Raw genomic sequence first — 12,822 nt, forward strand, 5'->3', positions numbered from 1 at the left:
GAGGTGGTTGGATCCAGAAACTAAGGCCATGAGAGTGGAAGCTATGGGGTAGCAGTGTTTACTGATGAGGAAAGTGTTTCTAGATGTTGTCTCTCAAGTTGGATATTGCTTACCTAGTGAGTGTTTTAAACCACACTTGATAGAAGATTCTGGAGGCGAATAGGAGGGAATGTTTCTGAATGAGACACTTACTAAGCCCAGGTGGAGATAGATCTGAGATAGAAGACAGAGCTTTATCTCACATGTTTCTTCTTGCTCAAGGATGGCATGTATAACGTATTTATTGTTATAAATATATTGCAAATGGGAATTCACTTTTTGGATCTAGGTTTGCAGTTCTCTAAAAAGTCAGTCTAATTCTGTCCTATTTTTGTTCGTTCTTTAAATGTTTGAACATGATAATTGTTTAGTTTTGCATAAATCAAGAAAATACAGATTTAAAGCACAAGGGAAGAAAAAGCAATGAAAATCTTTTGTTTTTTAGGTGACCGGAATGAGAAGATGAAAAATCAAATTAAGCAGATGATGGATGTCTCTCGGGTATAATCCTTTTTTAGAGTCCCATAAGTGCCTGTGAATGCTTTCACTGTGTCTCCCTTATATGAATACTTCTCTCTTCTGTAATTTTTAGACACAGACTGCAATATCGGTAGCTGAAGAGGATCTAAAACGATTACAACTTAAGCTAAGAGCCTCCATGTCCACTAAATGTAACCTGGAAGGTAGGTTGCTTCTTGAGAAGAAATTGCTATGTATTGGAACGATGCAAAATTGCATTAGGTAGATAAAGAGTGGTTTCCTGCTTTCATACTTCTCACTCCTCTCAGCACCAAACTCCCAACCAAGTTCCCAAGTTCTTGTGCACACACATAGAGCTCAAATGTTTTACCCTTTACAGACCAGATAAAGAAATTGGAAGATGACCGCAACTCACTGCTATCTGCCAAAGATGGACTGGAAGATGAGTTCAGAACCCTGAGGCTGAAAGGGGAGATTCTGAATGAACTGTATCAGCAGAAGGAGATGGCTTTGCAAAAGTAAGATTTTCATCATTTACTGTTCACTGTCATGTGTCTAAATAAAGGTGTACTAATATAGACAATGTTATCTTTTTTAGGATTACTTATACTTTTTTCCATCTCTAATTAGCACAAATTTGTCTTTCTTCCTATCTGCTTTGTTTCTTATAACCTGCATTTTTCTTTCCTTTCTAACCAGTTGTCAGAAACTGTTGCCTGTAACTCATGTAAGGGGGAGCAGTTGACTGGTACTGGCAGTTACTGCTGTGGAAGTGCTTCTTTTTTGAAGATGTGTCCATGCCTTTTCTGTGGTTCCACGACTTATTTCACTTTCCTTTCTTTGTGGTCAATTATGTTATTTCATTTAAAAAGTCTGAGTGATTTGTATGACATGTGTTTTAGTAGAATAAAAACTTCAAAAAAGGAAGTTTTACTTATTAAAGTACATTAAGTTTTGGATTTCACAGAGTCAAATATTCAGACTATATATAATTGTGGCAAAGATGAGGAGTTTTGAATATAGAACTATTTGGTGTATATATTTAGATACTAATCTTCTGAAATACGCATCTCAAATTTTGAGCTAGGTATCTTTTGAAAACCATATTTTTATAATTCATTTCAATTTTTTTCTCCACAAAAACATCTGAATTCTCTAAAAATAGATTGTCTGTGGCAGTTACTATTTGTGTTTGCTCTTATATTTTACTCTATGTTGTATATGGCAGTGTGTGAGAAGACCTCGCTTGCTAAGCAAATTTAACCTTTTAAAATGCTTAGTCTGCTACTGCCGTATGCCATTAAACATTGAAACTATACCATTAACTTTTTCTCTAATTCTTTGCTCACCCAGCAGCCATTTAGATTTTCCAGATTTTGCTCAGGCCAACTCTAATTGCCTGTCCTGCTTCAGAGAGACATTCCTCATTTCATTACTTTTTAAAAAAAGAGCACGTCTCTGCCTCCAGTAGTAATGTGAATTACTTAATTGGCAACTGTTTTTCTTCATGATCCAGTTAACCCATTTATGTGCCACAACATTCATTCAGTCTCCATGTGTATTTTGTACTCTGCTGTCCACCCCTAAAGTCACTGTGTGTGTTCAGGCTCTTGCCATCTTTTATGCCAGTCCCCTAGCTAATCACCTGTCTATCTTCAGTCTTTCTTATACATCTGCTTCCAAATTCTGATTGTCTCTATAGCTGCTAGAGTGAACTTTCTAAAATACAAGTCTGTCCATGTCATTATGTGCTTGAAGTCTATCAAGTATGCTCCATTCCCTTGAGGGTCAATTCCATACTCCTTAACAGGTACAGAGGCCACTTTCCCCTCAGCTAGCCCTGAGCTGCCTCACCAGGTGCACTTCCTGTGGTTTCTTCTGTTGCTTCTTGAACTGTAGACACTCAACCGTTCTCCATGCCACTCCAAACTTCTTTGTCTTTATGTATGCTGTTTTTTCTGCAGTAAAAATGTCCTTTATTGTTTCTGCCTGGCAGTCACCTACCTACTCACATGTTCATACTCCTAAAAATCTTTTCTGGAGTCAGTAGCATAAATAAACAGGTAGCTATACAGACTGAGCACTCATTTGCTTCTTAAATGTAATTCCTAAAATATATTTGAGTTTAAATCTACATATTGGTATCTTCTCTTTATTTGATGGCCTGTTCTATGTTCCTTTTTTTGAATTGTTAGAGTACTTTAAATTCTTCTGTTCTTCTCTACTTAAGCTTGGTGGTTACAAGCTGTTCTGCTTGTCTTGTTGTACTTACCTTAAAGGCCACAGTAGGTTTCTTGGACTTATTACAAAGTCTGACATAAGGGAGTTGCCTCTTTCTTCATAGAGGAGTTATCTTTTTTTTTTTTTTGAAACAGAGTCTCTCTCTGTCGGCAGGCTGGAGTGCAGTGGCACAATCTCGGCTTACTGCAATTTCTGCTTCCTGGGTTCAAGCAATTCTCCTACCTCAAGTAGCTGGGACTACAGGCACCCATCACCATGCCTGACTAATTTTTGTATTTTCAGTAGAGATGTATTTTGTTTCAGTGATGGGGTTTCACCATATTGGCCAGGATGGTCTCAATCTCTTGACCTCATGATCCGCCCACCTCAGCTTCCCAAAGTGCTGGGACTATAGGCGTGAACCACCACACCAGGCACCAGGCTGAGGAGTTACCCCTTTCTGGGCTTTAACTTCCCCCTGACTTAAATGTTATTGTGGTAATGTATTGTAATGCTCTATATAGCTCAAACCACAAAATGTTTTGTGTTTTACAGTGCTATCCTGCTGATACTCAATTTACATACATATTTATAGTTACCATCATACTTTATTCTCCTACATCTTCAGTCTTCCATTTGCTATCACTGTCATTCTATTTGAAGAATATACCTGAATTAAGGTTCAGTGAGTTTATTTTTGTATGAAAGTGTCTTTATTTTGACTCCATTTTAAAAGGATCTTTTTTTTTGAGACAGAGTTTTGCTCTTGTTGCCCAGGCTGGACTGCAACAGTGCGACCTCTGCTCATCGCAACCTCCACCTCCCAGGTTCAAGTGATTATCCTGCCTCAGCCTCCTGAGTAGCTGGGATTACAGGTGTGCACCACCATGCTTAGCTAATTTTTTTTTTTTTTTTTAGTGGAGATGGGGTTTCTCCATGTTGGTCAGACTGGTCTCGAACTCCTGACCTCACCTGCCTTGGGCTCCCAAAGTGCTGAGATTACAGGTGTGAGCCACTGCGCCCAACCTTAAAAGGATCTTTCTACTGGTTATGGAATTTTGATAGTTGTTTAATACCAGCACTTTAAAGGTAACCAATTATCTTCTAGTTTTAAAGTTTCTCTGAGGAATCTATTATCATTCTTATTTTCTCTTTTTCAAATACATCATGCCTTCCCTAGCTGCCTTTAGTCATTTTTCCTTTTGGTTTTTCAGCAATTTTATTGGGAGATGCCTCATGCAGGCTTTTGTCATCACCCCTCCACCTCTACCCTCCTGCTTTTTCTTTTGCATTTATGCTGTTTGAGGTTATAAATATCTCTTGAATTTGGGGCATCTTTTTTCACATATTCCATTTCATTCTCTCTTGTCCTGAGAATCCAGTTAAACATACTAGCATCCCTCATCCTTGCCCAGTGCCCCTACCCTTGCCCAGTGCTCCTACATCCTGAATTTGCTTCATTCTGGATGTTTTCTTCTGACCTATCTTCCAGTGTGCTAAAATCTCACCTCAGTTATCTAATCTGCTGTAATTATTAATTGAGTTCTTTTTGGTTTCACTTACTATTTTTTACCTTTACAGTTTCTGATCCTCTGCTGAAATCCATAATCATGACTTTTACTTCCTTCAATATGTAAGGCACAATTGTTTCAAAATCTATGTGGTAATCCTATTATGTGGAACCCTTATGAGTCTGTTTCTCTTGTCTTTTAGATTGCAATCACATTGTCTTTTCTTATGAAATGCCTGGTTGGTTCTGATGGAGTGGCGAACATTGTTTATGAAAATTGTAGGGGGAATTTGAGGTCCTGGATGATGTTATCATCCTACAGAAAAGATTTGAGATTACCTCTAGCATGTGGTCATCACTTTATTCCAGTTAGCTATTAAGTTCATTGAAAAATGGCTTAGTCTGTTTAAAGAACATTATATTGCCTGTTCAGTACTCCAAGTGTGCAGCTCTTTTCTAGTCTCAACCCAAAGCCTAGGGCTTTTTCTCAGGGGCCTTCTCATTGTCAGCCCTAAACTCACCTCTTGTTTCTCTGAACCCAGGGATCTGTTGAAAGTTGTTCTCAACCTTCGTATATGTCTGGCTTATCTTTAATGTGTGGATGAACCTGGGGGACAATGGCTTAAAATGCCAGACTTACTAATAATACTGTGGTTTTTCCTACTGGATTTTCTTCACTGCCTTATTAGCTTTCTGATGCCTTCAAGCACATTCTTTATATTTTTGTCCATATGTTCTTATTTTCAGTGTTTGCAGACTAACTCATCCATTATTGGAAGCAAAATTCTCTTGAATCTTTAAGACTTGTTTTTTACACATTTCCTTCTAAGCCAGAGTCACAGAGGGATTGTTCTATTCTTATATGAACCTTTTATACATTTAACTGTGAGCTCTTTTAGTGCAGAGGTGGTACTTACCATACCCAAACCTTTATCTTAGCCTCTTAAAAGGTAACTAGTATGTTATAACCACTCACAAAATATATGCTGAAATATTAAATGAGCAGTTATAAAAGAATACATACACTTTTTTCTCTTTGGTGTTAATAATGTTTTTTACTATAGCTCCTCTATTTTTGTTTCCAATTTATAGAAAAGTTTCATGTATCTTTTGTATCAGGATTATGAGTAAAGAAGTACAAGGGTAACTACAAGTAGCACTTTTAAACCATTACTTGTTGCTTCCTTTACAATCTGCTTACAGTATGTTGACATCTTGAGCTTGAAATTTATCAGGTTAAAACCAATTTTCAGTACATAGCACCCTGATTACAGGACAGTTTGGATTCTTTTTCTGTTCAACAGACATTGGCAATACTCCGATTTGTCTCTCTGCTTAATCGCGATTCCTTTGAAATAGGTAGGGGAGCTCCATATCTGAAGTGTGAAAATGTTCTGTGGTTAGCTGTACAGTTAGAAGGCATGTTCTAAAACGCCCTTTCATTGGCTGTCTTTAACATGGTACCAGTCTTGGATTGAGAAACAGCCCATAAGAAAATTAATTAGTGGTTTTCCCATGGTTACAAATAAGAGAAGTAATTATCTCCTGTTTTATCCTAATAAGCTTAACTGTGTTAGGTTGATCAGTCCTGGCTTTCTACATTGAAGAAAAGTGAGCATTCATCATTTCAACACAACAGTCTTTCCCATGGGACACATAGTGTTTTTTTTATTACATTTACTTACTAGTAAGGAAAGAGTTATGAGACATTAGAAAATGCAGGTGATGTATCAACAGGCCACAGTTGGATTTTTATCCTAAAAGACAGTTTGAATTCCTTCCTATGACTTTTTATAGTCTGTGCATTTTTAAAAATAAGATAGGAAGTGACATTTTAGTAGAGTATTCCGACAGAATGCCAGGAGGAAAAGAGAAATACTTTCACTGACCACCGGTTTTATCTTAGGAAATTAAGTCAAGAAGAGTATGAGCGACAACAAAGAGAGCAGAGGCTATCAGCTGCTGATGAAAAGGCAGGTTCGGCTGCAGAGGAAGTAAAAACTTACAAGTAAGTTCACCCTCTAAAGACGGTGTCACTGGCTAATGAAACTAGGGGGTTTTTTTTGGCAAAAAAGCATAAATAAATGGTTAGAGGACATGAATACATAAATTCACACAAAAGAAAAACTAAATTTTAAGTTAACAAATGGAAAAACATTAACAAATACCCAGTGCTGGCAAAACTGTAAGGGAACTTGGTTCATGCAAACAGTTCTGGGGGTAGGGGTGGGAGGGGGGCAGTTTGTTGTATGATGTATCAAAAGCCATTAAGGTGATTTTGCAATTTGATAGACCCAGTAGTCCTAACTTTGGGAATTTTTTTATGATATAGTTAAAGGACGAAAAAAGGAAAAAAAAGGTTTATGGTGGAAGATAACAGGGTTATTTGATAAACATATTTAGGAACAGTTAAAGTAGCTCCATTAGGGTACCGTTGTTAGGGTAAGTGTTAACGTAGTCATATTGATTGGGTTTTTATTTGGTTGTGCTTTAACTCATAAAGCCAAGTGTAATTCTTAGGCGGAGAATAGAAGAAATGGAGAATGAATTACAGAAAACAGAGCGATTATTTAAAAACCAGGTAATTATTCTAGTCTCTCATTTAGTGCCCAGAATTCTTTGATAATTAATACAGGTTATTATAATGAATCTGTAAGCATATTTTGTGATGTATTATCTTTTTCAGATAGCTACCCATGAGAAGAAAGCTCATGAAAACTGGGTAAGATTTCTTTTTTCTTTCCTTTATTTGGTGCATAGTCTCCTAGAACTTAATTTGAATGTATTTCTTCAATAGCTCAAAGCTCGTGCTGCAGAAAGAGCTATAGCTGAAGAGAAAATGGAAGCTACAAACTTGAGACACAAGTATGTGATTTTGATGCCTATGTTTTCAGTGTTACCTCTTAAGGAATTGGATTCTGTTTCATATTTAAGTCTTTCTTAAATACTCTTTCTCTATATTCAAGACTATTAGAATTCACGGAAAAGATGACAATCCTGCAAGAAGAACCTGTGATTGTAAAACCAATGCTGGGAAGACGAAATACACAAAACCCTCCCCAGAGAGGTAAGGGAGCAACTTGTAAAGGGCAACAGTCTATTTTGGGTGTAAAATGTATATAAATGACTGTTGTTTCTGTGTATAATGGTTATGATACCCTAAAAATAATTGCAAGAACTTAAGAACAAAAGGCGGTCATAAAATGGTAACAAGACGCTGTCATCTTTAGATCCTCTGAGCCAGAATGGCTCTTTTGGCCCATCCCCTGTGAGTGGTGGAGAATGCTCCCCTCCACTGACAGTGGAGCCACCTGTGAGACTGCTCTCTGCTACTCTCAGTCGAAGAGGTATGCCTAGAAGTGAATTTGGTGAGCATTCACATGTTTCATTGCAATACTGTTTCAGGTGGCTTTTTCCATTTTATTTGAGGATTCTAATGCAAGCAACACTTTAGAATTTGGATCTGTCCAGCATAGAAAAGAAAATTTATTAATTTATCTTGACGGATAAGTATTCAACTGCAAGGTTTGTTGTAGAACAGAAAGCATTTATTATTTTCCTTGAGGTCCTTTCATTGTTTTTTATTTATTTATTTTTTTAATTTGAATTGTAAGCCTTTATCTTTACATTAAATTTCTGTGGGATTCCTGTTCCAAATACAGCTGACCCTTGAACAACACAGGTTTGATTTGTGCAGGTCTGTTTATATGCAGAGTTTTTCCAAAAAATACCTTGGGAAATTTTTTAGAACTTGCAATAATTTGAAAGACGTGGCAAATGAACCACACAACCTAGAAATATTTTTTAAAATTGTGTATGATAAGAATGCATGAAATATATGTAGATACTAGTCTACTTTATCATATACTATTGTAAAATATACAAAAACCTATTTCAAAAAATTTATCAAAACTTGAACACACAAACACATGTATACATGACACCATTCACAATTGGGAGAAAGTAAACACATGTAAAGACACAGTATTAAATCATAAATGCATAAAGTAAACGTAATATCTCCTGGTTCTTCTGCATTCTTTATGTTTAATGCAATAACATAAACCTTGAATAACACCATGTGACCCAAATGCAATATCACTAGTGATGCTGGAAGTATTCTCAAGAAGCAAAGTCATGATATTACTAGAAAAGTGGAATTGTTTTGATATACACCATAGATTGGAGTGTGAAAAAGCAGTTATCTGTCATTTCTGTCAGATGATTCATCTGGTAAACAGATCCTGTACACTTACAGTATAGACAAATACAATACAGTATTGTACATGCATTTCCTCTTAAAATTTCAGTAACATTTTCTTTAGCTTACTCTTTAACGTAAGAATACAGTATACTATATATATGTATATATATATAGTGTGTATATATATATATAGTATATATATATATTATATATATATAGTGTGTATATATATATATATATATATACAGAATATGTGTTAATCAACTGTTTATGTTATTGGTAAGGCTTCTGGTAAATAGTAGGCTATGTATTAGTAGGTAGGCTTTAGGGAGTCAAAAGTTACCTGTGGGTTTTTGACTCCACAGGGTATCAGCACACCTAATCCCTGCATTGTTCAACAATCAACTGTATTTGCATTAGCAACGTTATAGTTTATGAGGCATACCGGTTTCGACTTCTCATTACTATACGTAGTATGAAATGTGGTTGAGTCTATTTTGAATCCTAAATATGTCTATAATAGTAAGATATGGAAGTCGGATTATATATACACTGAACAATAATCACAATGTAGAATACTGTATATAGAAGTCTGTAGCTTGAAGTGTAGACCAAAACCATTAATGTACAGGATTTATTGTTCTTTCAGTGCAGTGCATATCCTTTTTTTTTTTTTTTTTTTTGAGACGGAGATTCGCTCTTGTTACCCAGGCTGGAGTAAAATGGCGCAGTCTTGGCTTACGCAATCTCCACCTCCTGGGTTCAGGCAATTCTCCTGCCTCAGCCTCCTGAGTAGCTGGGATTACAGGCACATGCCACCATGCCCAGCTAATTTTTTGTATGTTTAGTAGAGACAGGGTTTCACCATTTTGACCAGGATGGTCTCAATCTCTTTACCTTGTGATACAGGCTCCTTAACCCCCCAAAGTGCAGGAATTACAGGCGTGCAACATGGCGCACGGCACAGTATTTATATTTTAATTCTTTAAGTCCGTGAATAAGTTATAAATGATTTGCCTTCATGAGTATTGGGAGACCCGTTTTTAATGTTGCTTTCCAGATAGACTTGAACCCTAACCTGTATACAATTTGTTATTTCTTTTGAAAAATATATACAATTGCTCTGTTATTTCTTTCACAAGGATGTGTGGATGGGTCTCTGTCTCACCCTCAGTGGCCTGCTGAGGCATCTGGAAAAGCCTCTCCTCCTGGTAAGGGAGAAAGAGTGTTTAAAGAGTCTAAAGCCATGCAGGAAGTGGGGAGAGGATTTTTTTTAAACTACTCATAGAGTACACAAGTCAGAGTAGGCCTATGTCAGTTATCTGGTCTTTAACAGATGCAGAATCTGGTACAGCTGGCATGATGAACAACAACTCAAGAGGCTCTTCCCCTACCAGGGTGATGGATGAAGGCAAGGTAAACGTACCCATTTTGAATAGTTATTTCAAGAACACATAGCTATTCCTACAACTCTCTCTTTGCTTCATCTCCTATTTGTGTGTTCTATCGTCACGGTCTCATTTATTTTTCTAAAAAAGCAAACTGTTCTCCAAGAGCATGAAGTCCCCTCAGTTCCCAGCATTACGTCTTCAGCTGAGCATCCAGTAGCAGTAAGTACTTAGAAGTGTGGACTGAACTGGGCAGTAAATTGCCTGGCGATATTGATCTTACTTTTGTCTTGACTTGGGAGTGGTGCTGAAATCTGACTGATTTGTTGGCCTTTTTTCCTCTCTCCTGTTTGGTTAGACATTTATCCTGTGTAGAGCATTTGCTGTAACTGTAATTAACTGAAACGAAAGTGAAAAGTCCCCACTCTTCTGTATTTCAGTGTTTAATGATCTCATGCAATGTAAATTCATTGTAAATTGTATAATTCCTTATTATGTCTTCATTTGGACATGTGCTATCTAAGAATATCTGCAATTGTGTATTAGGCAAAACATCTTGTGAATGATCTGAAATTACAGATTGATAACAGAAAAATGTTTGTTGGAAGTGCAGTGCTGAATAGGGGAAGTTTGTAATTACCCATCGAGCCAGTTCTCAGCAGTGTCCTTAAACAGTATTCACATAAGTGTGTTCTCTAGTAAATTGTTTAGCTGTTAAGTCTGGTAAGTCCTCTGATCATACCTCACCATGCTTCTCTGTATTGAAATCAAAGTACATTTATTTTAATGATTGAGAGTTTCCAAATCACTTCCCCATAGGAAATGATAAGTCGGTGTCTCAGAGTAGGCGGTATTACTTGTGAATGAAGGTAAATAGAGTGTGCCTGTGTAATTTGTGTATATAACATTGTTTCTCTTGGAACATGCTTTCAAGTTCCAGCACATGACTCGAGGAATACACAACTCTTGAGAAATCTTTTTATCCAAGGGCACCTTGGATAAGACCCAAGACCCCTTTGAAGTAGACTTCAAAGGCAGTAGAGACTACTTTATTAGAGAGGAGAAGTAGAGGTGGGAAGGACATGGCCTTGGAGTCAAACCTGGCATTGAATTCCAGCCCAGTTTGTTACATGCTGTCTGACTGTCAGCAAATTATGTAATACTCTCTGTGTCTGTGTTCCTGCATATTTAGAACAAGATGGTCCTATTAGAGATTTAGAGATAGGAGAATTCGAGTTAACATATGTAAGGCCTGTTGAAGGTACTCGGAATAATTGCTATGACATGGTAGAGAATGGATTTTTCATTCCCTCTCATTCTCTGCATTCTAAATCTGGAAATTATTGTGACAGGAGGGATGTGCAGAGGGAGTGACTGCCTTAGAAATAGTATTAGTCAGGAATGACTTCCCTTTATAACCTATTTTTTCCCTTCCACGTGCAGATATAAGCAAAAATACGATTATAGCAAAAGTGGTCACTCCTGTGACGTAAATTTAACCTTTCTAAGCTGTCGGTGGGAACAAATGAGAGCGGTAGTTGTCACACTAATTCTGCTCTCCGGACAAGTGCCTAACATGTTCTTCATTGGGTTTTAGTTTTTACTGGTGTTGGTGCTTTTGTCTGTCATACCAGAGTATTTCAAAATGTCAATTGCTTCTATTCTGTAGGTTAATAGGACTCCAAAAGGGCCCCCTCCTTTCCTGGGATCCCCTCTTATGAGCATCCCCATGGGAGGCCCTGTACCACCATCCATTCCATATGGACCACCACCTCAGCTCTATGGACCTTTCGGGCCTCGGCCAATTCCTCCACCCTTTGGTAAGATGATCTGAACAGTAGTGATTAACTTGTAAGGCATGCTTATCTTCTCTCTCTATCCCTGGCTGAAACAACTGCAAATGCAGGGATTTGCAATGCATCATGGAAGGTGGCTGAGTGCACTGTAACTTCTCCCCCAAGTTTCTTAAGACACAAAGGGTGCTGCATAATGTCCTGTGATTAGATGGACAATCATTGTCTCTAATAAACAAGGAACGGGGCTATTTATAAAAAGCCAGAAATATTCCGCACGTGTTCTTTTAACATCTCTGGCTGTGTACTAGGTCATCTTTATGTCCTCTGAGCCAGAATGGCTCTTTTGGCCCATCCAATGTGAGTGGTGGAGAATGCTCCCGTCCACTGACAGTGGAGCCAGCTGTGAGACCACTCTCTGCTACTCTCAGTCGAAGAGATGTGCCTAGAAGTGAATTTGGTGAGCATTCACAGGTTTCCTTGCGATAGTGTTTCAGGTGCCTTTTCTACTTTTATTTGAGGATTCTAATGGAAACAACACTTTAGAATTTGGGTCTGTCCAGCATAGAAAAGAAAATTTCTTAATTTGCCTTGGTGGATAAGTATTCAGCTGTAAGGTTTGTTGTAGAACAGACAGCATTTATTATTTCCCTTGAGGTCCTTTTATTGTTTCTTTTCCATTTTTTACTATGAATTGTAAGCCTTTACCTTTACTTTAAAGTTCTCTGGGATTCCTCTTCCAAATACAGCTGACCCTTGAACAAAACACTTTGACTTGTGCAGGTCCGTTTACATGCAGAGTTTTTTCAAAAATTACCTTGGGAAATTTTTTGGAACTTTGCCATAATTTCAAAGAACTTGCAAATGAACCACAAGGCCTAGAAATATTAAAAAAAATTAGGTATGTCATGAATGCATAAAATATATATAGATACTAGTCTACTTTATAATATACTATTGTAAAATATACAAAAATCTGTTTCAAAAAGTTTATGGAAGCTTGCACACACAAACACAGATATACATGACGCCATTCACAATTGGGAGAAAGTAAACACATGTAAAGACACAGTATTGAATCATAGATGCATAAAGGTGGCTATAGTACACACTGTACCACTACAATAATTTCACGACCATTGCCTGTTGCTGTGGCAGTGAGCTCAAGTGTGGCGAGTATCAGCTTTA

The 12,822-nt window shown here is 37.3% G+C and overlaps 2 protein-coding genes across 3 annotated transcripts; both read left to right on the forward strand.

Moving 5' to 3' along the window:
* The first annotated feature begins 425 nt into the window (after window positions 1-425).
* On the forward strand, window positions 426-7,225 carry LOC116546975 (transport and Golgi organization protein 1 homolog). Of its 2 annotated transcripts, none has more exons than XM_032273084.1 (7): window positions 426-540; window positions 632-722; window positions 899-1,037; window positions 6,156-6,257; window positions 6,770-6,830; window positions 6,936-6,971; window positions 7,047-7,225. In XM_032273084.1, exons 1-7 carry the CDS (start codon window positions 463-465, stop codon window positions 7,191-7,193), a joined length of 654 nt encoding a protein of 217 aa, XP_032128975.1. In that variant the 5' UTR covers window positions 426-462; the 3' UTR covers window positions 7,194-7,225. The 2 variants fall into 2 exon arrangements, with proteins under 2 accessions (XP_032128975.1, XP_032128976.1); XM_032273085.1 differs by having other exon boundaries at window positions 429-540; window positions 6,770-6,834; window positions 6,940-6,971.
* On the forward strand, window positions 7,222-9,559 carry LOC116546976 (transport and Golgi organization protein 1 homolog). Its single transcript, XM_032273086.1, has 3 exons — window positions 7,222-7,316; window positions 7,480-7,617; window positions 9,514-9,559. Exons 1-3 carry the CDS (start codon window positions 7,238-7,240, stop codon window positions 9,528-9,530), a joined length of 234 nt encoding a protein of 77 aa, XP_032128977.1. The 5' UTR covers window positions 7,222-7,237; the 3' UTR covers window positions 9,531-9,559.
* Window positions 9,560-12,822: the final 3,263 nt, after the last annotated feature.

The sequence above is a fragment of the Sapajus apella genome, unplaced genomic scaffold (assembly GCF_009761245.1).
Source record: "Sapajus apella isolate SASKATOON/1434 unplaced genomic scaffold, GSC_monkey_1.0 scaffold1771, whole genome shotgun sequence".
NCBI lineage: Eukaryota > Metazoa > Chordata > Mammalia > Primates > Cebidae > Sapajus > Sapajus apella.